The following is a 27,164-nucleotide window of genomic DNA, read 5'->3' on the forward strand; positions in this document are numbered from 1 at the left end:
TTTTTAAGCATCTACTATGTGTCAAGTATAGCTGGCACCAGGAACAAATAAGGATATTACATTTTAGGAAGGTTGACTGGCAATAAACACGTAAACTAATGTCACTCATGAAGGAGATAAACTAGGGTCCAGTGACAGTGGCAGAGTGGAGTTTGACGAGCCACAATAATGAATTTGGTCAGGGAAGGCCTCCCTGAAGGCTCGACATCAGAGCTCAGACAAATGACGAATAACAAAGGGCCACATGATGTTCTATGGAGAGCTTGATAATTTTGAGAAACCAAAAAAGGTGAAAGATGCTGAGGCACAGTGAATGGCAGGGAAAGCTGAGGAGTATAAGGTTCGGGAAGAATCGTATGAGATCTCCAGTGGTGAGGAGTCTGCTTTTTATTCCATGGGGAGAATCCAACAAAGAGACCTTAGAGGGGAATGATTAATCAGACTTCAGATCACTCAGTAGAGAGTAAGAATAAAGCCAAGGATTCATTCAAAAGAAATATGCTATAATCTTACTTGTTATATATAAATCACCTGTTCCAATTTAGAATTACCTCTGTTAAACATTTCTAAGACCTGTCTATAAATTCCAGAATACCCTTCGTCCTTTTAAGGAATAACTTTTCTACTTTACATGGACAGATGGGTGTAAAGAGAGAGCAGATGTAAACACATCCCTAACTTGGCATTAGAGCTTTTTCCTAAGGAAACTGGTTAAGGACAATATACCTGGAATGTGGCTTAATGAACCTTCTCCATAAAATTTAATAAAAACTTAATACTCTGTTTATAAAAGTCCTGTTCAACCACAAGTTTTCAGCTAACTGTTATCTTCCCTAGTAATAAGTATACATAGCCACCAATTAACTGCAGGAGACACTGCATAAAGAAAATTTAGGAGAAATAGGGCTTCCCTGGTGGCGCAGTGGTTGAGAGCCCGCCTGCCGATGCAGGGGACACGGGTTCATGTCCCGGTCCAGGAAGATCCCACATGCCACGGAGCGGCTAGGCCCATGAGCCATGGCCGCTGAGCCTGCGTGTCCGGAGCCTGTGCTCTGCAACGGGAGAGGCCACAACAGTGAGAGACCCGCATACCACACACACACAAAAAAGAAAATTTAGGAGAAATAAAGACTAAAAATGCTCCCCATAAATTTTAACAGTATAGTACTCTGGTGCAACGTAGTGTAGAGACAAGTAATCCTACATATCACAAATCTGGTTCTCAAGGTAGTAATAATAATATTCCTGATAATGATCCTGTCCATCCATTTAAATAAGTATGGATGCTGATAAACTTTTCTTAAAGATTTTTATTAAAATTTATAAAATATTTTAAAATGATATCCAAAGGAATATCCTTCACTAACTCAAAACCTTACAAATTATTCCAGACAGCTGCATTTTTATAACATGAAGACCTACAGAAACATACCCACTTCTGGGTATGTATTTCTGAAATATTTAAAAGTATATTATGATCATATACTTCTGTTAACTTTTAATGAAATGTTGGGTTTTATTATTTTCACTGCAAACCTTCCCTGAAGTTAAAATTCTATTGAATAAGAATCACTTGACAGTATAATACCATTACTTCCACAAATAATTCAGATGTACCTAGCATGGAAGATAAAATATTTAAAAGTTCTATTTTGAATTTTAAGCTGTAGTATAGAAGGTACAATTTTATATAAATACCTTTGCAGACTCAGTGCATAAGATACTCTGAAGTTGAAACAGTGGTGGATCATCAACTGTTAAGTTATCATTCATAATCAGTTCAGCTTTCTCCTTTTCTTCTTCAAGGTCATCAGCAGTCACTTGACTTTCCTTGGGTTTCTTAAGTGTAGTAACAAAGTCTATCAAAACTGAGTTCTCTTCATTTTCAACTGATTTCAAGGAATTATGGTTTTCAGTGCATTCTTCATTCTGATCTATTTTGTGACAGAGTAACAGAACTAAATCTCCCTTCTGAATTAATAAGGTGGATAACAGATTCATTTGCTTTCTGCTAAATGAAAACTGTCTATAATCTCTTTCTTGCAAAATAATAAATGGAGAAAACTATCATATTCAACTTGAATAAACTTTTTTCCCAAGTGAGCTACAAAAGAAAAAATCGCTACTAAATCTACTAAAGCATTTGACACACCTTAGAAAATGGAATAACAACTCTAAACCATAGACATGCCACAAGCCCTTGTTGGTGTATAAACCAAGTAAGTGAAATGGCAATATCTATTCTATTCAAAAGCCTGTGTTTCTTAGCTGGAGCAAGAGGCACAGATTTCTAAGATACTACAGTTAGTAGCAATGCACTTATAATATTGTACAGGTGTAGAGAGAACCAAGAATCAATGCAGTTCTAGAAGAGGCCACCACACAGAGAATAAAGCCATCCTTTAGAGTTTTACTCCCACTAAGATGCAGTGTTGCCTCTGATACCAAAAGGGCAGGAAAGGAAGGCCTAGTACTTACCCTCTCAGTGCTCAAGGGACAGGCTTAAGCTCTGGCATGGAAGATTCAGTTTTGCTTTACAGAATTGCTTCTATTATTCTGATTCTACCACACTTTAGAATGTTCAACAGAAAATCAGTGCTTTCTGCGTTGATCACCAACTTTCAGTTCTACTAGGATCCACCTACTGGCCAACCTGTATCTTTACTGTCAAAGTCTTAATTACGAGGCTTTCATTCCAGCCATTTCTGGGGAACTCATTTTATATCTAGGTAAGCTAGATATAATATCACTTTATAATTCCAGTTATACATTCATATTTGGAGACTACTCATGATTCAAAGTATCATTAATGGATTCTTTAGAGCTGCTAATCAAAGTACTCAGTGAAAAGAACAAGGACTTTGGAGCAAAAGATTCAAATTATGGCTCCATCACTGACCTTGGGTATGTTTCCCAATATCTTGCACTTCAGTTTTTCTCATCCGTAATATGACAAAAATTATACTACATAGTAAGCACTTAATAAATATAAGTTATACATCCCAGTCTTAAAAAAAGCTATGCCTTTAGCTCTCATTAAGTTATATGTCATAGGACTAAGGAAAAAAACAATGTTAACTACTCATACCTCACACTTACTATGTGCTAACGATGGTTCTGGTCTACATGCTTTACATGTATTAAAATTAATTTAATTCTCACAACCACCCTACTCTTATTAAGCCCATTTTAAAGAGCAACATACAGGGCCAGAAAGGTTAGTTACTTTCTCATGTAGTTGTACCTAGATTCAAATCCAGCTTAGTCTCACTCTAAAAGTTCACCTAACCATTAGGCTGACTATTGCAGCAACACCTACATAATAATAGCTCACATTTAGTGAATACTCTACTTGTGCCAGGAATTGAGTTAGTGGCTAAAATGCATAGTATCACTTAATTTTCACAACAGCCTTATGAGATTGGTCTTATTATAACTTGGGGGATTGAGGCATTGAGAGATGAAGTTCTGCATCTACAATCACATGGTTAATAAATTATATTTTGGGGATTAAAACTCAGGCAAACACAAACATATATTGTTCCTATAACTGTGTAAAGTATTATTTCTTTTACAAATAGCATTCTAAGCAATACAGAGTTCATAAATAAAATAAGGTAGAATAATTTGATATAATCACCTGTAATGGAGGATTTTTCCCCAGATACTGGTGAAGAGGAATTTCCGAGACTTTCTTTAAGGGATGATGATGATAGACTTGTTAACCATGCATCCTATTTAAAGAAAATGTATTTACTAGTAAGTTTAGTTCTCAAGATTTGTGGGGGGCAATAGGATTATTAAAACTACTTCATAACTCTGAAATCTGCATTATTAGTTTTCTGCTAAACACCAAAAGTAAGTCAAAGGAGGTTATAATATGCTTTACTTTCAAGCCTTTATATCTTGATCATCAATAGGTCACTAAGAGTTATTCCAGTTCTTTAACTGAAACCTCTATGTTTTCAAAACTCCTACTGCTCTAAAATCAAATCTCAGAAATATTTAAGGTAAATATTTGACATGTTTTTCTCTAAGTATATATTTTCCTAGAAAGTATAAAGGAAATAGTAGGTAAAAACCCTTAGTTTCAAACAAATATTACTTGTTGACCAAATGAAAGCAATTTATAAAACCAAGTAGACAGTTACTTCCAAATATTTTAGATAAAAAACTACATAGATTTCATACACTTTAGTTTTCCTCAAAATTCCTATATCTGAATTAAAATAATTATTATATATGAAATGAAGTAATTATATTTGTGTGTATAAATTAAACATCTCTTTATAGAATAATACTCTAGTCTAAAGGTGATGATATTATAATGTAAGAAGTTTGATTTTGTTGCATAGACAATAAATTTTAATTTTCTTTCCCATAATATTTACAAAGAAAATTATATGTCAAAAGCAATAGAGAGAAACCATCTGGGCAGATGGCAGAAGGGCTCAAACACTGGAGTCTACCCTGAGAAGGGAAGATTTACCCAAGGAGACTTACAAGTTAGTAGCCTTTTTCCTGAGGAAATTCCCCCAACTGTGCAGCTTAGTAGAAGGCTGCAGCATTACTAAACTGGCTTGAGGGGTCAGAAGATAGAGTTTAGGACTAGAAGATCAGGCAATAAATTTGGAGAAGAGCTGCAGAAGGCATGAACCCCAATATCTGCATATAAATCCACCTCAAACACTTGCATCATCTATGCATGGCATGGGAAAGACCTCAGAGGGTCCTGTAAAATCACAGTAGCTAGAAAGTGAAATATCTAAGCAGAGATTTCAGTCAATGTCCATGGCAAGGGAGACAGAGCTGGGAATTTGTCTAGCCATAATATCTTTGTGCTAGAGCACATGTTCAGAGGAACATAACAGAATCCAGAATCTCTACAACATATCATTCATAATGTTCAGTAGTCAATCAAAATGTTAATAAGTAAAAAAAAAAAATGGTGACATATACTCATGAAAACAAAAACAACAAAAGCAGTCTATAATATACACACTAACAAACGTAGTAAGGTAGATAGCTGGGGGGAAGCAGCCGCAAGGCACAGGGATATTAGCTCGGTGCTTTGTGACAGCCTGGAAGGGTGGGATGGGGAGAGTGGGAGGGAGGGAGACGCAAGAGGGAAGACATATGGGAACATATGTATATGTATAGCTGATTCACTTTGTTATAAAGCAGAAACTAACACACCATTGTAAAGCAATTATACCCCAATAAAGATGTTTAAAAAAAAAAAAGCAGTCTATAGTAACCAAGCCAGAGATGACCCAGATGTTGCAATTAGCAAACAAGAACTTTAAAGTAGGGATTACAAATATGTTCAAGCACTTAGGAGGAGATATATACATAGTGGCTGAATAGATAGGGTATCTTATTATTAGATACAGAAAATACAAAAAATACCAATGGAAATTCTAGAGTTGAACACTACTAAAATTAAAAAAAAAAAATCACTGATAGACTTAACAGCAGATCAGGAATGGTAGAAAAAGGCAGTGAACTTGAAGACAGAACAATACAACTTATTCAATCTAAAAAAACAAAGGGAAAAAAGATTAAAGAAACATGAAAGAAATTTAGAGATCAGTGAGACGTATCAAAAATTTCAATGTGCATATAATTACAAACAAGAGGAAGGAAAATAAAACAGAAAAAAATTTTAACTTCCCATCTGCCTGGAAAATATCAGTTTACAAATCCTGAAATCTTGACAAAATCCAAGCAGGATAAATATAAAGAAAACCACACCTAAGTACCTCATAGTCAAATTGTTGTAATTCAAAGAAAAAAGACTAAACCTTGAAAATAATTCTGAAAGCTGCCAGAAAAAAAACAAAACATTGTATAATGAGGATAGCAAAATAAATTTTTGCTGATTTCATAACAGAAATAATAGAGGCCAGTAACAATGGAAACCTATAAAGAGCTGGGGATAGGAGAAGGAAACTGTCAGCCAAGAAGTGTATATTCAACTAAGCCATCCTTCAAAAATGAAGATAAAGTGAATGTTTTACATAAGAAAAGACTGAGAGAATCGATCACTGGCAAACCAAGAAATGCAAAAATAAGTTTTTAAGATTGAAGGGAAATAACACTAGAAGGTAATCTGGATCTATAGGAAGAAATGAAGATCCCCAGAAATGGTATATATATCTAAGAAAACTATAAATGTTTATTCTTTTCTTCTTTTAGTTCTTTAAAAGTCTAAGACAGGGCTTCCCTGGTGGTGCAGTGGTTGAGAGTCTGCCTGCCGATGCAGGGGACACGGGTTCATGCCCTGGTCCGGAAGATCCCACATGCCATGGAGCAGTTGGGCCCGTGAAACATGGCCACTTGAGCCTGCGCATCCAGAGCCTGTGCTCCGCAACAGGAGAGGCCACAACAGTGAGAGGCCCGCGTACCACAAAAAAAAAAAAAAAAAAAGGGCTAAGAAAAAAAGTTTAAAAGGCTCTTTAAAGAAATGTTATAACTCTGTGTTGCGGAAATTATATCATATGTAGGTGTAATATACATGACATCAACAGCATGATGGATGAGGGAATATATGGAACTATACTGTTACAAGGTTTCTATTTTAAATGTGAAACAATACAGTGTCAACTGTATTGTGATCATTTATAGATGCATTTTGTAATCCATAGGACAACTACTAAAACTATAACGCAAATAGGTATAGTCAAAAGGCAACAGAGAAAACTAAAACCTATGTGATTAACTCTGAATAAAAAGGCAAGAAAGAAGTTATAGAGGAACAACTTCAATTTTAAAAAAATAGATAAATAGAAAACAAACAGCAACAAATTGGCCCTAAGTGTACTTACATTAAATGTATATGGACTGGATTTCCCTGGTGGCGCACTGGTTAAGAATCCACCTGCCAATGCAGGGGACACAGGTTCAAGCCCAGGTCTGGGAAGATCCCACATGCCATGGAGCAACTAAGCCCGTGAGCCACAACTACTGAGCCTGTGCTCTAGAGCCCGTGAGCCACAATTGCTGAGCCCGAGAGCCACAACTACTGAAGCCTGTGCACCTAGAGCCTGTGCTCCACAACAAGAGAAGCCACCATGATGAGAAGCCCGCACACCACAACAAAGGGTAGCCCCCCGCTTGCCATAACTAGAGAAAGCCCGTGCAAGTAATGAAGACCCAATGCAGCCAAAAATAAAATAAATTTATTAAAAAAAGTATATGGACTGAATACTCATAAATGGAATAATGGATTCATAAGTAGATAGCAATTAAAAAGCAGATTGTCAGATTTGATAAAAAAGTAATACCAAACTGCTATTACAAGAGTCATTTAAAGAAAAAGAAAAAAATTGTTTGAAAGGAAAATTATGGAAAAAGTTATACCATGCAAATACTGAAATGTTGAAATGTCAGGCAAAACAAACTGCAAGATATGAAGCATTACCAGAGATACAAAAATTTCATAAGGCTAAATAGGGTCAAGAACTAATAATGATGAATGTGTATGTGTCTAATTACAGAGTCATGGAATGCTGACAGAACAAAAAGGAAGTACAGAGAAATTCACAAACATAATTGGAGATTTTAACACACTCTATTTAGTACATGGTAAATCAACTAGACAAAAATTCAGTAAGAAAGGAGAAGATCTGAATGACACTACCAACCATCTTGACCAAACTGAAATTACAGAACGTTATATCTAACACCTGCAGAACACACATTCTTTGTTAATACAAATGAAACCTTTCACAAGACACACTTAGTCTGGGCCATAAAAAAAACCCAACAATTTAAAAAAATGTGAATTCATATAAGATATATTCTTTGATCATAATAAAATTAAATTATAAATTTATGCAAGAATATATCTAGAGAAGATCTAATATGTGGAAATAAAATCATTCACCATAAAATAACCATTTGGCCAAAAAAGAGATCACAAGGTAAATCAGAAAATGTATTTAAAGGAATGATAATAAAAATAAATGGCATCAAAAAAATTGAGTGCTGCTAATCAGTGCATTAGAGGAAAATTTATAGTTTTCAAAGGTTTTGATAGAAAGGATGAAAAGCTTAAAATGGATGGACACATTTTCTAACTTAAAGGTAAGCAAATTAAACCCAAAGAAAATAAAAGAAAAATAATAAAGAGTGAAAATCAATGAAATTGGAAACAAACAACAGAGAAAGCTAACAAAGCCAACACTGGTTCTTTTAACAGAGTTAAAGTTTTAACAGAACTGAGCAATGCCTATCAAAATTTAACAAGAAAGACAGAAAACACAAACTACATATTAGAAATGAAAGATGGAATGTCATAATTTTACTGTCATCAAAAGGATAAGGGAATATCACAACCAACTTTATAAATTCAACATCTCAGATAAAGTGGATAAATTTCTAAATAGACATAAATTACCAAACTGATGAGAAAATCTGGATACCAAATATTTATGGCCCCCCCCCCCCAAAAATCAAACTTAGTGTCAAAGACCTCTCCACAAAGAAAATTCTAGGCCCAGATAATTTCGCTGGTGAATTCTCTCAATTAAGGGGAAAATGATACTAAACTTTTGGTTGCATATCAAACAAACTTTTAGAAGATAAAGGAGGAAGAGACACTCCCCAATTCATATGATACTCACACATGATAACAACATTATAAGGAAAAAATTATAGTCAACTTCCATAAATACTGATGTAGAAGTCTTAACAAAATATTAAAAAATCAAATCCCACACAAAAATAGTCTACTATGATGGACTAGACTTTATCCCAGGAATAATGAGTTAATTTAACATATAAACATAGATATATATCATCATACACACACACACACACACACACACACACACACAAACACATGCACACACAAATGAAAGGTGGGAAGTGAGGTTGTAGTGAGAAAGAAAATGTCACCCTTTCGATACCCAGCTGTGACATTTGCAGGAAGGTAAGGCAATAGGGAGAGAAGTGCAGTGTCATGTGAAAGCTTATACAAAGTTAAAGAGGCTTCAGCATTGTTGAATGTGGATGAAAATAGACTTTTCCGGAGCCAAAGATTATAGACATAGGAGAGAGAAGGGTTGGACAAAAAATAGATGGGAAATCCCTGAAAATGTGGGCTTAAAGAAGATTCAGAGCATGGTCAGGAAAATTTTATAATGAGGAATAAGGAAAATTTAGACTATTAAAAACAGAAGTATCTAATATACCCAACAAAGATAATAGCTCTACAATATGGGCTATGTTATAGTCATTAAGGTGAACATAGTCTCAAGATCACCCAGCAACATGGAAACATGTCATGACCTAATGTTAAGAGATTAAACCAAAAAGCATGATACAAAACATTGTGAATGTTAAGATGACAAATATTATAAAAACAAGTATAGAAAAACAGCCCAAAAGTGGAGTAAGAATAATGAATATAGTTGTCATTAGGTGATGGGATTATGGGTAGATATTTTTCAATTAAATTTTCTGTCATAATATAATGTTACTTTAAAAAGTTTAGGAATACTTTTTTCTTTAATCAAGGGATATAGAATACATCACAAAGAGCAATTAAAGTTAGGTATCACTACCAGCTTGAATAGTGTTCCCTCAAAATTCATGTCTACCCCAAATCTCCGAACGTGATCTTATTTGAAAATAAGGTGTTTGCAGATGGAATTAGTTAAGATGAGAATCTACTGGAGTAGGGCAGACCCTAATCAAATGACTGGTGTCTTGTTTTAGACAAAAGTGAGGGAAGACACAGAGACCCAGGGAAGAAGACCATGGGTTGATGGAGGCAAGGACTGGAGTGATGCAGCTACAAGCCAAGGACCACCAAAGATTTCTGACAACCACCAGAAACTGGAAGAAGCAAAGAAGGATTCTTCCCTAGAGCCTTCAGAGGGAACATAGCCCTGTTCACATCCTGATATTGGATTTCTGACCACCAGAACTGAGAGAACTTCTGTTGTTTTAAGTCATCTAGTTTGTGGCAATTTGTTACAGCAGCTACAGTGAACTAACACGATATCCACTTGACCAGATGATTTTATTAAACATAAAATAATTGTTTGGTTTTGATAACACCCTCTCTTCACCTGATTTTCAGAACAAATTAAGACATAGCACACTGAGGTCAGGCAGACTTATATCAAATTGCCAGCTTTTCTGGTAAAGCTAACCTACAGGATAAGAGTGGAATCAGAGCCTACTGTGCTCATACTTCTGACCTGAATTGGAGAGATTCTTCTGTTTAGTTGTGATACAAAGGACTTCCTCTGTCTGCCTTTGTACCACCTCCCAGGGAGCAGATCTTTTCTCACATCAGTAACACAGAGGAGTCAGGAGAAGAAGAAAGAAGCTTAGCCAGTACTGTTTAGTTCCTTTTCTCTGATCTGCTCAAGCAGATTGTGGAGGAGGAATGTTCTTCCCATACTTATCCCTTCTGAAATGTGAGGTGGAACTTCTCTAACCATAGTGAAATGTAAAGACAGGCGGTCAAGTGTTCTTCCCTAATAACAATACACAGTAAACTCCTGATGAAGTCCTGAAGGATCACATCTACATCCCTTCTGTTATATCCCAAAAAATATAGGACTGTGCTGTGAACATTCAGTACACATTTGTTGAGTGATTAAAACCAAATGAATAAAATGACACTGGCCATAAATTATACAATTCAAAGATATGTAAATAAAAACTCTTGCAATTAAAGTGTTGCATAGATTCAAAAAGGCAAGTTTTTTTCACATTTTACTTTCTCTGAAATTGGATGCATCGTATGTTACAGTTTAGCAGTTTTCTTCTTTCTTAGCAGTACATAAAATAATGCTGTCTTTTTGCTATATCTTACAATTGAGTTTTAGATCCAATAAAATATATTTTTATTGGACTTAAAATTATTTCCTTATCAATTGCTGAAGAAATCATGTAACACACACACACATGCACTCTCACACACAAATATTCTTTCTCTCATAATCAGATGCAAAAACCTGAATTAGAAACACAGTTTAGCAGTAGTGTTAACCTCAGGGTCAAGGTTTTCAGAGAATGCATTTTTCTCAGCTTCTGGTTGTCTGCCATTCAGCCTTGGGAGGAATGAAGGTGCAGAATATGCCTCTAATTCTTCATGGAGGGCAGTGTCTGTGTCTTCTCCTAGCCTGTCTTTCTCCTCCCTGTGGCTGTGCTTTTTCAACATGCTCCTTGGCCGAGGTGAAGGCTTCAAGTGGTTGTCTGCTTCAAGGCTGCTGTTATTTTCTGCAGAAAAATACAATGTTTTAATGCATTAAATACAATTTAATACACTAAAAAATACATTTTTTAAATGACCATGGCTTCTCCTACACCGCAGGTGCCACCACACTTCCCTCCTGTGCCCAAGCACCTTGGCTTTCTATCCTGGAGAGTCTAGAAGCCCACACCCTTCTCTACACAGAACTCCAGAAAGTATAAGTAGGCGATAGTTCATAATCAAATAATTTTTTTTTAATGGCTGCCATCCTGGAAGTAACTAGTACACTTCACTTTTGTGAGTAAACTCATCAACTCTCATAGTATTAAAAAAAATTTTTTTTGAACAAACAAAACCAAACTGCTTCAGTTTCAGCCTTTAAAAAATGAGGCAGTTCATCCATCAAAACCTTTATTGAGTATCTGCTGCCAGGCCCCATACACATCACTCACATTAATGGACCGCAGAATCAAGACACTGGCAATGGCCCTGTCCAAGGATTTTAGAGGTTGGGAAAGAAGACGATTCTAAACAAATAAAATTATAAGACAAAGGTAAGTGCTGTTACAAGTATAAAGATGATGTCAGTACAGGGAGTAGAAAAGCCAAATGTCCCTGGAAGGAGGAACAGACAACTGGATAACTTGTGAGCTGCTGTTCTCTGAGTCCATAAAACCTCTCCAGCAGTTATTAAAATTTCTCAGTTACTATTTCATCACTTCTAAGTTTAAAATAACAATCTAATGCTGGTATACTTCCAGCCCTCAAAACATGATAAGAAACATTTTCCATGAACTTTTCCCTAAATTTTACCATCTCTCCATTGTTCTACCAATGTATTCTTCTGATGAAACTTCAAAACTGAACTAATTAATACCTTTATCCTTTTTATCTATAAGTCGAGTTATAAATCCTGCTAGAAGATTCTACAACCATAGGTAATTGGAACCACTATAAATGCTTCATTACCAATTTTAGGTACGTCCTAAACTCTGGTCAAATGTCCAATCCAAAATCCAAGAGTCATCTTAGATTCCTCCCTCAAAATCCAAAGAATCACAATACCCTACCCATTCTACTTGCTAAATTTCTCTCTCATTTATCCCACTTTCTACAACCCCACTCTCAGTTCCTCATCCATTTTTGCCTAGATTACTGCCTCAGTGATATTTATAAAACACAAGTCAGATCACATCACTCCTCTCCACAAAATTTTTCAATGGCTCCCCATCAGCCAGTCTTACAGAATAAAAAGCTCATTGCCTCTGAACAATATAAAATGTTTCATGGTTTTGTCTCTGGCTACCTGTGCTGCCTCATCACTGACACACCCACTTAGTAATCTGTCCTGAAATGCTGGGCTCACTGTCCTTCTGCAGCTGTGCCACATGCCTCCTGCCACCAGAGCTTGCCACCCAAGCTCTCCCTCTGCCTAGGATGTCCACTTCCTGTTTCTCCTCCTGAAAAATGCTTGCCTGTCTTTGGAATCTCAGTTTAAGCAGAATATTGTATAATGCCTGGTTTTGAGTCATTTTTTTTATTGTGGTAATAACACTTAATAGGACATCCACCCTCTTAACAAATTTTCAAGTGCATATTACAGTATTATTAACTAAAGGCACAATGCCAAAAGGCAGAGCTCTAAAACTTATTCATCTTGCATAACTGAAACTTTACATCTGTTGACTAGCAACTCCCATTTCTCTCTCCCTCCAGCCCCTCATAACCACCATTCTACCCACTCTCTGTATGGGGTTGCCTATTTCAGATATTTCATATTGAATCTTGTTCTGACACTTATTAGCATTGTAAATTTACACGAATCAGATAACCGTCACACACCCCAGTTTTCCTATAGGTAGAATTAGCTAAGATTTGCTAAAGTTCTCATGGGACTTGAGTAAGATAATACATACAAAGCACACAACACAGTGCCTGACACATGGGAAGTGCTCAATGAATATCAATGATTGTATAGACATTTCCTGTTCTGGTTTCTCCACCACTCCTGTTTTCTTTTTGGGTATCCTCTCCTCCTTTCTATCAATGTGATTCTGTGGGTTAATAAATATCTCCTCCATACCTCAGTGAGAATGATGGGCATGTGATGTAGCCCTCTCCTTCCTGTGCAGCTTATCACAGAAACTTCATTTCCCCTGACCACAGCAGGCAGTCAGGAGGTCAGGATTTTTCTACTTGGAGTTGGTGGATACGCCTTTAAGGCCATGGAGCTGGAAGGATGTGATTTAGAGACTACTAGTGGCATTCTCTGCTGCCAAGTGAAGGGCTGTCTGAGACAAAGAAACCAAATGACAGAAAAATGGACCAAGGGATGGAATTAATGGGGCAGTGACAGTGCAGGAGGAGAGAATGAGAGGGTCAGGGAGGGAGGACAAAAATAAAAAGAGAGAATCCTGATGATATAGAAATACCGATTCTCTACACTTAATCACACCTAAAGCAAGGACTTCTGACATCCATGCTCAACACAGGGATAAACTCTATCCACTGATGTTTGAATTGGGTCATTTGCATCTGAGAGTCCTGACTACAGGTATTATTATTTGTCAGTTATAGCTACTGACACCAGCTCCTCTAGGAAGCCTTCCCTGATGCCCTCAGGTAAATTTAGATGCCCACTTTCCTGTGCTCTTACGATACATTTTATATACCTTCCCACCAAATTGTAAAGTCTTTGCTATGGTCTGAATGTTTGTGTCTCCACCCAATTCTTATGTTGAAATCTTAACCCCAAAAGTGACGTATTAGGAGGTGAGGCCTTTGGAAGGTGATTAAGTCATGAGGGTAAAATCTTCATGAATGGGATTAATGCCCTTAAAATAATGCTCTACAAAGTTCCTTTGCCCTTTGCACCACATAAAGATACAATGAGAAGCCTGCAACCCAGAAGAGGGCTCTATCCAACCATGTGAGCCCTGTGATTTCAGACTTCCAGCCTCCAGAACTGTAAGAAATAGGTTTCTGTTGGTGATAATCTACCCAGTCTGTGGTATTCAGTTACAGCAGCCCGAACGGACTAAGACAGTATTGGAGGATTGGTACTAGGTCTTTGTAATGCCACAGTGATAGCTACTATCACAGTGCTTGTAACAGTGAAACATATCGTACCCACAATAAATATGTGGGATAAATAAAATGATCTGCTTATGAACAAATGCTGAATAATAAAATGAATAGTAAAAGCATTTATAGAGTACTTAATTTATGCCAAGATTGCTCTAAGCACTTCAAATACATGAACTCAATTTAATTGCCTCAAACCCCTAGTGGTGGTTCAAATATTGTCTCCATTTTACAGGTAAATAAAATGAGGAACAAAGAGGTCATGTGCCCATAGTCATACTCTAGTTTGTGGGATTAAAGCAGGAGCACCCAGACTCCAATGCTAATGTAGTCAAGGTTCTCCTGCTTTAAAGTTAAAATAAAAACAGCATAACCTGTAAAAATTACTTTCTACAATCATTACCAATGTGACCACTACCTGATAAAAGTGAGTTTGATTATTGTACTAGTTACAGCAGACAAGCAAGAACAAAGGAAACTTTCAGGTTCTAATATTTTTATAAAGCATTAAGTGATACTCAGCAATATCTCACCACATTAAAAATATTAAGTTCTAAACTCTATAAGAAAAAAAAGTCTAAAAATTTAGAGAAGGATAAAGCTAAGCTCATTAACCACTTTCCTTCTTTAATGAATGAATTATTCATTTAAACATTCAAATACTTAATGAATTCTACATGCCAGGCACTAACCAGCAGCCTCAAGTTTTTTCTTCAACTTGAATAACCTAGGAATAATGATTTTAATATATTTTATACCAAAATTCCACTTCCAGAAGCATCAAGTTTTCAGAAAGAAAAAAAAATACATCTATACATTATCAAAATGTTTTATTTTACAATCAAATGTAAATGATTACTTGTTTTGGTAATTTTTTTATCCTACATATACTGAATTGCAAATGGTTAATGATTGTTTAAAACTACAGTATTGCATATTTAGAATCCTGAGCTATCTTGTGGTCAAAATACAGTATTTCTCTAGTTATTTTAATTTGTCACAGGTTTTAAAAAAGATATTAAATGGGTGGATTATTGCTGATTATCTACCATAAAGTTCTAATTATATACTTCTATCTATATCAGACTAATTTTAGCTTCTATAATACGCTCACATTTTCTTTTTTTTTTTTTTTTTTTTTTTTTTTTTTTTTTTTTTTTTTTTTTTATGCGTTACGCGGGCCTCTCACTGTTGTGGCCTCTCCCGTTGCGGAGGACAGGCTCCGGACGCACAGGCTCAGCGGCCATGGCTCACGGGCCCAGCCGCTCCGCGGCACGTGGGATCCTCCCAGACCGGGGCACGAACCCGCGTCCCCTGCATCGGCAGGCGGACTCTCAACCACTGCGCCACCAGGGAAGCCCTCACATTTTCTTATTAACCTAATGAAAAGCTTTTTAGAATCAGGACAAATAGGATAAACGTAATCCATAAAAATAGGTTTTTAAACTCAACTAAGACTAGGAAACACTTCATATTCTTTCCTGAAGATTCACCGTGCATATGTCTTTATTAACAGTTCCAAGAAGTTCATAAAGAAATTGGTTTAAAATTCCTGTAACTCTGTTTTCCCCTCAATACCAATGAACAAACTGTGGAACATACTTTGGGAAATGGTGATGTAATGGATTATTCACTCTTTGATTACATTTCCCTTCTCTCCATTTTTGATTTTACTCAGTACACTGGGAAGGTACATTTTAGCAAGTTAATTGTGTTTCATTAGGCTTTGTGCTTACACTTTTGTAGAAGTTTATAGTTTGAGACATACTTCAGTAGATTCTTAAAACAATTCTGTAGGAAAGGAGAGCAGGTTTCCTCCCCCTCCTCATGAAGACAGTGAGGCTTACCCTACGGCTGAGGTCACACATAATTAACTTGCAGTAGCTTTTCCCCTAGTATCCCTGCTTGCTTGTATCTTCTCCTCATTTGAAAGTGGATGGAATTGTGGGGGTGGAAAAAGGAGTGTCTGAAATATAGCTTTGCCTAAGGTTACCAGTGCTATTATGTAAAGTATGAAATACTTACCAGTACCATATTTAATGATGATATGAAGGAATGAGGTTTTTGTGAAGGTTAGCTTCAACTACTATTTTTTCTATAGAACATAAAAAGACTGGAAGACTCCAAATCCTTAAACTTCTATGCCCTTGTTTCTGCGTGAGAGACCAGGGGATCTCACAGCAGTTGGTGCCTGCTTCACTCCATCTCTGCTGCACTACGCACAGAGCTCAGTAGAACTGTGAAGAAACTACTGTAATCACGCCAGGAACATCCCCACAGAAAATTGAGTTTTAGTGGATTTTCCTAAGGAACAGAGAAACCAAATGGAGATTCTCTTTTCTTAAGGAAAATCTGGAGGCTTAAACAATGACAGCAACAACACCTACCCCCACCACCCCCTTCAAATATACAAATGCCAAACAAATATTCTGGCAAATGGCTGTATGGAAATGATTATTGTTTTAAGGACTAGCCTCAATGCTGCTATAACCCTGATGTCTGGAGTGTGAAATGGATTAGAAAGGATTCCATTGTAGTTCCACTACTAAAAACAAAATTGGAGCTCACAGGCCTAAGCAAGGTTGGACCCAGGAGCTTTGGAGCCACAGCTGTGGATGACTGAAGGTACTTTGGCCAGCTATCAGGCACTAGCAGAGATATAAAACTGAACGTACAACTGGACATCAGAATTATGGTTTTTCTCTATGGTTCTATTATTTTTATTTATATCTGTAAAATTGAAAGGTTAAGTCTGATTTTTTTTTCTTAAATATCTACTAGCCACCATATGCAGTGGTTAAGAATCCGCCTGCCAATGTGGGGGACACAGGTTCGATCCCTGGTCTGGGAAGATCCCACATGCCACGGAGCAACTAAGCCCATGCACCACAACTACTGAGCCTGTGCTCTAAAGCCCGTGAGCCACAGCTACTGAACCCATGCAGCACAACTACTGAAGCCCACACGCCTAGAGCCCATGCTCCAAAACAAGAGAAGCCACTGCAATGAGAAGCCTGTGCACTGCAACGAAGAGTAGCCCCTGCTCTCCACAACTAGAGAAAGCCTGTGATAGGCAATGAAGACCCAACGCAGCCAAATATAAATAATAAATAAATAAATAATTTAAAAAATCTATTAGCTACCATATAAAGTATTTTGTGATTATCTTAAAATAAATTTTCAAGAAATGCAATTACAGTAACCTAACAAATTACCTGAAGATGCGCTTTTGATTGGAAGAATTATAGGTTTCGTTTCCATTTTAATTTTCTCTTTTTCAACTTCCTGTTGTTTATTTTGAGATTCAGATAAGGGATTTACAATCATGCCTTTACCACCATCAGGTGCCATCTCATCATTTTTGATAGAGACTACTGGCTCATCTTTCCTCACATCATTGATTGATTTCTTGGTTTTCAAAAAAGACAGTTTTGGAGAATTCTTTTCTTCATCACCTGATATATGAAAATCATTAATCTTTTTCTTAACTGAATTTTCATCTACTGAGGTGTCAGAAAAATCACCTAAGGAAACTGAAAAATAGAAGAGAAAAAATATTTTCAATAGTGTATTTTAAAGTTTTAAAGATTACATCAATCAAAAAGATTACCTTAAAGACTGGAAATGAATTTACAACTGTGAATAGATTTGCAGCCCTAAAAAACAGCGAACTTTGGCAGGTTTTATTGGCATTAGTAAAATAAAAATTTCAGTTTCATTAATTTATTCAAAACATACTTATCGAGTATGAATAGTTTGTCAAGCCAAGCACTGTGCTTGCTCTGAGAAAACTTCAAAATTTCTTCAAAGTAATAATCAGCCAGAGACATTTAAATTAGATTTTGGACTGTAAAGCTTTTCTTTTGTTTTTCAAAAACTTCATAAAATCAACAATATTTGTAAATGGAAGAATTTTCTAATAATGTTTTTTCATAAAAATTTTGGAAATGCAATTCCATCCATATCACAGTATTAGATTTTACTATGAGAAGAATAATAAAGAATGCTTAACCGAACTATAAAGCAATGATTTAACTATTGTTCTGATTACTTTTACAGAGAACATTGAGAGTTATTCACTGAAAGTATAAAACACTGAATTTCAAGTTTAGAATTTTGTATGTTTATCCTGAAATGTAAAATATTAATATTTTACATAATCAAAAGAAACCAAATTAACCATACAGTACTGATATACTGGGTTTTTTAAACTGATTCCCTGTCATAGCCAAAAAACCCTTGATTTATAAAAAGCATTATAAAAGTGATCCTAACGTGCACAAAGTTTAGTTCTATGGGCCCTAGTTATTACCTCATAGGGTTGACCTTAAAGATGAACTCGTTATCTACAATATGGTTTACCACAAACAAGCAAATCTGCTGTCAGTTTAATTTTATTTTCATACACACGTTCAGAAAAAAACCAAGGACAATCATACAACTTCTTTAAAATTAAGAGTGGCTTTTTATTCATTAAAATGTTGGATATCTAAAACCTGTGAATTCATAGGTATTATTTTAACATAGTGATTTTTTTGCAGGGTTGGGCTAAACCTAACTAAAGAAGCAAAAATAAGAGAAGTGGTTTACTTTCCCATGTTCTCACATACCAATCTCATCACTGTCAAAGTCATCTGAGTATTCAGAACTTCTTTGTCTGGCTGAGCGAGCTGTAATTGCTTTTATTAGTTCATCCTGAAATGAGATAATTGAAATCAATTTCTACCCAAATGTGGAGGTCTCATATATTGAATTAATTCTTTAAACAAATAATGCTTGATTAATAACTGCCTTAAAACTTAGGTTTCATTCATTTAACAGATATTCACTGAAAGCCTACCTTATGCCATGCACCCAACCCTTAAGACTCAATGCAGAACAACACAGACAATTCCTTTCCTCGTGGAGCTTTGGGTTAAATTAAAGAAGACAGACAACACCAAGCAAATGAATTGAAGGACTCAACTTAGGGTTCATTATAAATTGGCATTATGGAAGAAACTGGTATTCTTTATGATCTTTTGTTTCAGCATATTGCTGTTAACAGATGTAATCAATACTGCAAATTTAGAGGCTGAGTTCAAAATTGTAGTGACTGGACAGAGAAAGCCTAAATGTTATAATGTTACACCAGGGGGGAAAAAAACATTTTTTATATGAAAATGGCAATTAGAAGCTGCTATTCAACTTTTAAAAGCTAATTTAACTTTTAATATACTAAGAACCTAGTATTGAGTTTAGTTTGGTAGTCTTAAAGCCACACAGAAGAGTTGGTAATACTGGAGCCCAAATACAATCATCTGAAAAATTTCAAAAGAAACATAGATTTACTCCAGCTTTACATAGGACTGTTGTATTGAATAGAAGCACTTTCAAGTCCAATATTCCCAATACAGTGTTTACCTTTTAAAATTATTCAAAATAAAAATACTTTACCTGGAAAGTAGTTCTTTTGGTGACTTTTGGACTCTTTGTATATGCCAAAGTTGTGCTAAAAACTTCATCAGACATAGTGTTTATTTTAATTCTCTAATTTTATAAAATGGCTAACAAATGATAGGGATAATTCAACCTCTGATGGTGGCTGAAATATATAAAAAACAAATCAGACTTTTTTGCATGCTTGAGAATTTCCATTACTACACTTAGTACTCCCTCCCTGCCCCCAAAGCCAAACAAAAACCAGAAAAGCATCATATGAACATTGAGCTATATCTTCACTTTTAAGTAGCAGAGTAATAAACAGAGTTTTTGTAAAGAAAAAGCAAATTCTACTATCAAACTTGTTTTCAGAAAAATAAAATTCAAACTGAAGTTATCCAAAAATATTTCTACAATTACGTTATTATCCTAAATAAGTTTTACAATTATTGCACTCATTTAAATAATGAGTGCAATAGGTTGTTGCCAATTAAAATAGAAACTTTTTCACCTCTCTTCCATTCAAAAAGTATAATATAGCCTACAAAACAGCCATACTTATTTAAAAGGCTACCAAGAAGACGATTGTCAGCATAAAGTACAGCAACGTTCCCCAACCTTTCTGGCACCAGAGATCAGTTTCGTGGAAGACAATTCTTCCACAGATGGTGGGTGGGGGGAATTGTTCGGGCGGTAATGCAAGCAATGGGGAGCGATGGGGGGCGGCAGATGAAGCTTCGCTCACTTGCCCGCCGTTCACCCACTGCTGTGCGGTCCGGTTCCTGGTTCCTAACAGGGGTCTGCGGCCTGGGGTTGGGGACCCCTGAAGTACAGAAGTCCCCTACATACCAATGAGTTCCATTCCAAGATTGTGTCTGTTAAGTCCAATTTGTTCGTAAGTCCAACAAATTTAGCCTAAGTACCCAACGGTAGTACAGTACAAAAACTAGCATATAGGTGCCGGCATCAGGTGAACAGGCAAGAAGAGTTACTGACTGGAGGAGGGAGAGGAGGTGGGAGATGGCAGAGTTGAAGGATTGTCAGCAATAGGAGACGGAGGGCAAGCTGCAATTTCACTCATGCCTGACGCTGATGGCACATATTCTGCGTCCTGGCTGCATTCAATTCTATCTACCCTCTTGCTTCCGGGCATCCTGGGCTTGAAATAAAGATACTGAACTACTGTGCCCTATACAGTACTGTACAGTAAAGTACACAAAAGTACAACCACTTGTAGAGGACGCACACACGTGACAGTGTACACCATACACGTGAACTAACGTACGTGATTGGACGTGAGAACGCAGGTTCGCATCTTTTAAAGCTCGCAACTTGAAGGTTCATAGGTAGGGGAATTAGTGTACATAACTAAGAACATCACCATTTTTTAAAAAAAGTTTACATACAGTGCTGGGAAAGAAAAAGATCATAAATAGTGATATTTTTCCAGCCACTCTTCCCTCTCACAAGTGTTGAAATACTATTAGATAAAACAAAAAGAAGGGCTTCCCTGATGGCGCAGTGGTTGAGAGTCCGCCTGCCGATGCAGGGGACACGGGTTCGTGCCCCGGTCCGGAAAGATCCCACATGCCACGGAGCAGCTGGGCCCGTGAGCCATGGCCGCTAAGCCTGCGCGTCCGGAGCCTGTGCTCCGCAACGGGAGAGGCCACAACAGTGAGAGGCCCGCGTACCGAGAAAAAAAAAAGAAGCTTCTGCGATGGATTGCATTAAAATCTCTGTTAAATGGTCCTGTGGACGTTTCCAGTGTTCCAGGCGGAGGCTGCTCACCCTCCCCGCGCCCTCAGCAGCGCGGGGCGGGGGACTGCTCCGGCCCGGCCAGGTGGCGCCCTGTCCCTGCCCGCTCTGCCCCATGTCGCCGACCAAGCACCCGCCACTAGCAAGCTCGGTGCACAGCCGAGCGCCGCCTCCGCCCCGATTCTCCACAACCCCCAAGTCCCGCGGTCTGTACTCACTCTGCATTCTTGCGGATGTCTCCCCGCGACCGGAGGAACCAGCTGTTGGCCCCTCTCCTGGGCCTGCGCCTGGCTGCTCTCTGATGCCAACTCTGCAGCGAGCGAGGAGGCGGTACTAAGAACGCAGGTGGGAAGCGGTTGCTAGGAAACAGCGTCTCCGGGAGGAAGTGACATACCGCACCTCAGGTCTCTCGGGTACCTAACACCGCCCTACAGCCCGCCGTGTCACTGGTGCGACCGCCCAGACGAAGGAAATGACATCAGCCCTGTGGGTCTGGGGAGAAGGGTGCTTTATAGGCCGCCTGTGCTTCAGTCATTACCTAGGAGACAGGACCTGTCCAGCTCCCACCTGCGAGCTGAGAGCTGGCGCTTGTCAGTGGCGTTAGGATCTTCAGCCGCACAAAGCACATCCATCGTTCGTTTTGCCACAGTTGTTACAGACATGAAGTTGTGACTCGTAGTAGTGTACTAACGGACTAGTGCACTGACAGATGGGACAGAATAGCAAGACAGAGATGTCTGCAGGCTCAGGAGTCAAACCGCGTTTGAATCCTGGTGCACCTCCCTCTGTCCGTGTGACATCGTGCAAGTTAACGTCTGTACACCCCAGTTTCCTCTTCTGTAAAATAAATAAAGATAATATTAATAGCCACCTTAATAGCGTTGCTGTCAGTACTGAATGAAATCATGCAGATGGAATACTTGGAAGAGTGCCTGGGATTGCATTCTGTCAATGTTAGATACTCTCTTTGTGCAACTCAGCCACAAAGGGCCTGGATAGAAATCATCCCTTGTCGACACAGCTGAAAACCCATTCCGAGTGTTTCTTTAATGTAAAGTTCCCCGCTTTGTATATGTGCTCAGTGGATAATCTGGCTAAAATCAAACCAGTCCACAAAATGATCTAATAGGCAGAGGACTGTGTGCTGATAAGGTAACCAATATCAACACCACTTAATTAGCATAGGTAATCCTTAAACAAATACTTTTCTTTAAAGACTTTAAAATAACAAGGATTTCTACTTTTTTTAATTTAAAAGAAGTTCAATCCTAAATTGTCTGAATGCAGTTATTATTCACTGACAAGTAATTAAACTTGTTGCCGGTATTTTTCCCGACTCTGAAATTTATTTTAACTTGTTCAACAATTATTTATAAACAAATCACATTGAGATATGTTTAATAAATCAATGTGTTGAAAAACCAAATGTGCATAACAAGAAATACGAAATTTAGTGTAAGAAAACAGCCTATGCTTTTAACAAAATGTGCAGTGCAATTTTTTAAATACTACGTTCAGTTTATGCGCAACTTGTCCTTGTTTGAAAAACTCAGTTTGATCAACATTTGCTTAACTATGATGTTTTCAAACATTTTTGGATGTCTGCATCAAAGATTTTTCATTCACCACTTACTGTTAACTTTCTGACCCATATAAGTTATTAATCAACAAATATGATTCCATCATAGTACCTGTGTCCACAAGGAAAGGACAATGTCCACATTTTCCTTATATGTGAAGTACTAATTTGCTTATGTTGAAATAGTTATATTCATTCAAAATGCTCTGTTCATTTTTTTCATCCATTTGGCTAATATAGTTTTCATTTAGATATGGCTTAAGAAAATAAAATTCAAAAAGATATTAATAAAAAGAGCCTTTAAGGAAAGAGTCTATCTTTTTTTACAGAACCCACTAGATTTTATTTTTAACTTAATTCAAAATAATTAATACAGGATATAAAAGCTATGCCATACATAGCTATAGTAGATAAGACAGTTAACCTGAACTAGTTAATTTCTCACAAGTCCTAAGGCACAATGTCTTTCCACTGTTATGTTAAGCAGCAGAATATTATGCACTTTATTAATATTTTCAGGTAGCTTCAGTATAATAATATGTTAATAACATTATATAAACCTGAATTAATAGCATGATGTTTTCTGATGTATAGTTTGCAATAAATAACTGTTGAATGAATGAATGAAATCAAGAATAAACAAATAGCATTTAAAGCTGAAAAATAATTTTTGAAACATTCCTATAAAAGCTCATGGATACTCAAGAAAATGAAAACACTCCAACACACAAAATTTCAGTAGCTTATGTAACATTTTCACTATATTTCACTTTTCTAATATGTATTTGACCACAGAAGTATTTGCCTAGCAAACTTTTTTGAGTTTACTACTCTTTCCATTTCCAAACTTTGCCTTCATTCATTCATTCAATAAGTAAGTATACCCATAACATTTTGGGTCAGATTTGGTGAGTTCCAAGGGTAAAGCAGACTATGTCCCTGCCTGGGGATCCTGTAGACTAGAGAGAGCTAGAAGGCTGGGTAAACACATAATGACTGTACACTGTGAGAATTTCTCTATAGGAATACAAAGTAAGAAGCTCTGAAGAGAGAAAAATTCTTCCTGGAGGTTCTAAAGAGTTTTCACAGAGAAAGTGAATTCAAGTTGATTAATGAATTTAGGAGATAAGGAGGGATTTTAAGCAGAGGAAATGGTCTATGAATATGGAGGCTAACACTGTTCTATCTGAGGGGCAAGGAGGGGAGTGAGAAGCTCCACTTCCAGATCAAGAAGCAAATGAAAAGTGACTCTTCTTCAAAATTTCCCTGCCTTCACAAGAACAGGCAAATTGTTAAGTCTTCTGACTGGCAGTTAGAGAAAATTGATCTTGTACTCACAGGCAGCGCTGGTTGAAAACATACAGCACTTGTCTAACATCTTGAGAAGTATGCTACAAAAGCAAATCCCTCTGGGTGTCAATTGATAAAGATTATATTTGCATTAAACATTGAATGCCTATGTTGGCAGAAGATAGGAGAAAGAGTCCAGATTCAAGTGCACTTACCAATCAATACCAGGGCCGATTTGTGGGAGAAGAACAGCAAGAAGCTTATAGAAGGTGAATATCAGAATCTTGAAGAAAGACAAACATGACGAACTACACTGGCCATCTTTAGTCAAATATAGCAGTATGTATTTTGGGGCTGTTAAGCAGACATACATGAATACAGCAAGAGAAGCATGATTCCTCATAATTCGAACTCAGAAGCTGTAATTCAAACAAGTACCTACAGTGCGATTTTTTTCCCCATGTTAGTTTACAACTGCATTCAGCTAAGAGGTGCAAAGGTGACTTGGAGAGAAAGCACTTCCACTGCCTAAACAGGCTTGTGTTCTGTGCAGTAATCCTATGTGTCTTCTGAAAGCGAGAGGAAAGGAATTTCAGGCATGATGTACTTTTTCTGTAAAAAAACAAAACAAAACAAATCATTCCCACGAAGTAGGACTTCGTGAATTGTTCCTGAGCTCGGCAATATTCTTGCATCTCCAGCTAAATGAAGAGACGGACTTAGGTTAATTTCCTAGGGTGACTAGAAATGAATGCCTTTAAGACTGTTGCAAGGCTTGCATCCTACTGGGTAAAACATATGGATTTTTGCAAGCTACTAGGAGGAACGGGAGAACATACCAAAGACTGGGAGACTGACCTTAGGCCAGTGACCAAGAGATGAAAGCATTGGGGGAAGGACTGGTCTTTTCGAGACTTATATGGGCCACAGTTGAAATGCTTCTCCATAAGGTGTTTGACCAAGAATGGTTAAGACACAAGTTTTCACCCCTCCTAGCAGAAACAGATTCCTCTCCTATGTACAAGGCCTTTCTTCACACCCATGTGTACCAAGGACAGGCATGGACGTTTCAGTGAAGAGTAGTATTAGGAAGGATGGAATACCCAGTGCAATTGGAGGTCTGATGATCTTCAGCTGAGCACTGCCAAGGGTGGTATGAAATGGCAAGTGAAACCGTTTGTGAAAACAATTCGTAGGAAGAGGCTTTGGGTTACCGGGTTAGACCTGTTTCTCTTCCACAGACAGTAGGGCTTACTGTCTATAGCAGAGAAAGTCTAGGTGCAGAGACCTTTCCTTAGGTGGATGATCAAATGGAAGTCAAGTGCATGGGGAGCCCTGTTAAAGGGACAGCCAAGCAAGATAAGAGAAGTCACTTGAAAAATGCACTCGTCTTAGGGTAGCTGGTACAAGCAACCACTGTGTGAAATCTGTATCCTGCGAGCCATGGGTAGTCGGATGCATGATAGATATCTGAAATTTCACACACTGTATTGATTCACCACGTGAAACTCTTCGGTCACACCGGAAACAGGCTACTATTCGTCTGACAGCCTGCACTACAACAGTTTCCTCAGCTTAGTTTATAGCTGCCTTTAGGTAAGAGATGTAAGCCTGAGTTGGCTAGAAAGCATTTCCACTATTAAAAGGCCCGTATTCCGAACAGTAAATATTTTTGTCCTCTCAAACTGAGACGAAAGGAATTTCATTAATGGTGTACTGTCTCTGTCAAAGAGTCACCACCAGAGGAAGCAGGGTGTGAAAATGGTTGCAGAGTTCTGAAATACTCTTCGTCTTCAGCCGAATGACAAGAAGGGCTCAGCTTAGTTTCCTAGCGTGACTAGAGGCAAATGCCTTTAAATTTGTATGAAAGGCTGATGTCCTACTGGTAAAACATATGTGAGTATACATAGCCACAAAGAGGATGGCTGAGAAGACACTGACCTCTGTGGAGACGCACTTTCGCACTTAGATAACGAGAGAAGAGCTGTAGGTGTAAGACATGTATCTGCTGCTTCTACGGCCTAAACTGAACACCCTCCTCCCTGTGGTATTTAACTGAGAATGAGAGGGAAAAGCGTACAACCAGCCAAAGAGAAGTAGCTTCCTTTCTGAAGCAGAAAGCCTTTCTGCAATGCTATGTGAAGGGCCTTGTGTTCCAGGTGGGTGAGAAAAAGGTAATGTTACAGAAGGAAAAAATCGCAGTGTGCATGGAGACCGAGCAGTGCCCAGGGGAGTTTTACCAACGGCAGCTTTCATTGCGAAAGTTGACAGTTTAGTGGAAGTATTTGAAAGGCCGAATCCTTAGTGTTACTTGGTTAGACCTCTCTCTCTTACACAGAGAGAAGGGCTTGCTTACTGGGTACTGCAGGGAAAGACTAGGTGCAGATACCTCTCCTTAGGTGGATGATCAAAAAAGTCAAGTGCATGGGGAGCGCTGTTAAAGGGACAACCGGGCAAATTAAGAAGAGGCACTTTAAAAATGCATTCATCTCAGCGTACACGATAGAATCGTCTAGAGTGAAGGCTGTGTGAAATGTGTATCCTATGAGCTGTTCTCCAAAGGCCACGGGTGAGTCTGATGCATGCTAGATCTCAGAAACTTCACACATTGTATTCATTCACCTTTTGAAACTCTTCGCTCACTTCCAACTAAGGCTACAACCCCTCTGGCAGGCCTACACAATGACCGTTTCCTCACGTTAGTTTATATCTGTAAGAGGGGCAAGGGTGAGTTGGCTAGAAAGCGTTTCCACTGCCTTAAAAGATCTGTATTCCAACCAGAAAACATTTTTGTCTTTTCAAATTGAGAAGAAGGGAAAT

The 27,164-nt window shown here is 37.7% G+C and overlaps 1 protein-coding gene across 5 annotated transcripts in view; it reads right to left on the reverse strand.

The window, feature by feature from the left end:
* Window positions 1-21,832, reverse strand: part of LOC116754125 (microtubule-associated protein 9-like) — a 35,788-nt gene extending 13,956 nt beyond the window's left edge. For 4 of the 5 annotated variants that reach the window (XR_004349964.1, XM_032632358.1, XM_032632356.1 and 1 more), the window contains exons 1-7: window positions 21,694-21,832; window positions 19,736-19,883; window positions 18,910-18,994; window positions 17,515-17,832; window positions 11,012-11,241; window positions 3,641-3,734; window positions 1,699-1,934 (exon numbers count right to left, since the gene is read on the reverse strand). Coding sequence is in view for 4 of the 5 variants with exons in the window: in XM_032632358.1 (XP_032488249.1) it covers window positions 1,699-1,934; window positions 3,641-3,734; window positions 11,012-11,241; window positions 17,515-17,832; window positions 18,910-18,994; window positions 19,736-19,810 (1,038 nt within the window). In the remaining variant the exon portion in view is untranslated. The remainder of the gene's footprint in view (window positions 1-1,698; window positions 1,935-3,640; window positions 3,735-11,011; window positions 11,242-17,514; window positions 17,833-18,909; window positions 18,995-19,735; window positions 19,884-21,693) is intronic. The other variant, XM_032632359.1, reaches the window with a different exon arrangement.
* Between the last annotated feature and the right edge of the window lie 5,332 nt (window positions 21,833-27,164).

This window comes from Phocoena sinus, chromosome 5 (assembly GCF_008692025.1).
Source record: "Phocoena sinus isolate mPhoSin1 chromosome 5, mPhoSin1.pri, whole genome shotgun sequence".
In the NCBI taxonomy this organism is placed as follows: Eukaryota; Metazoa; Chordata; class Mammalia; order Artiodactyla; family Phocoenidae; genus Phocoena; species Phocoena sinus.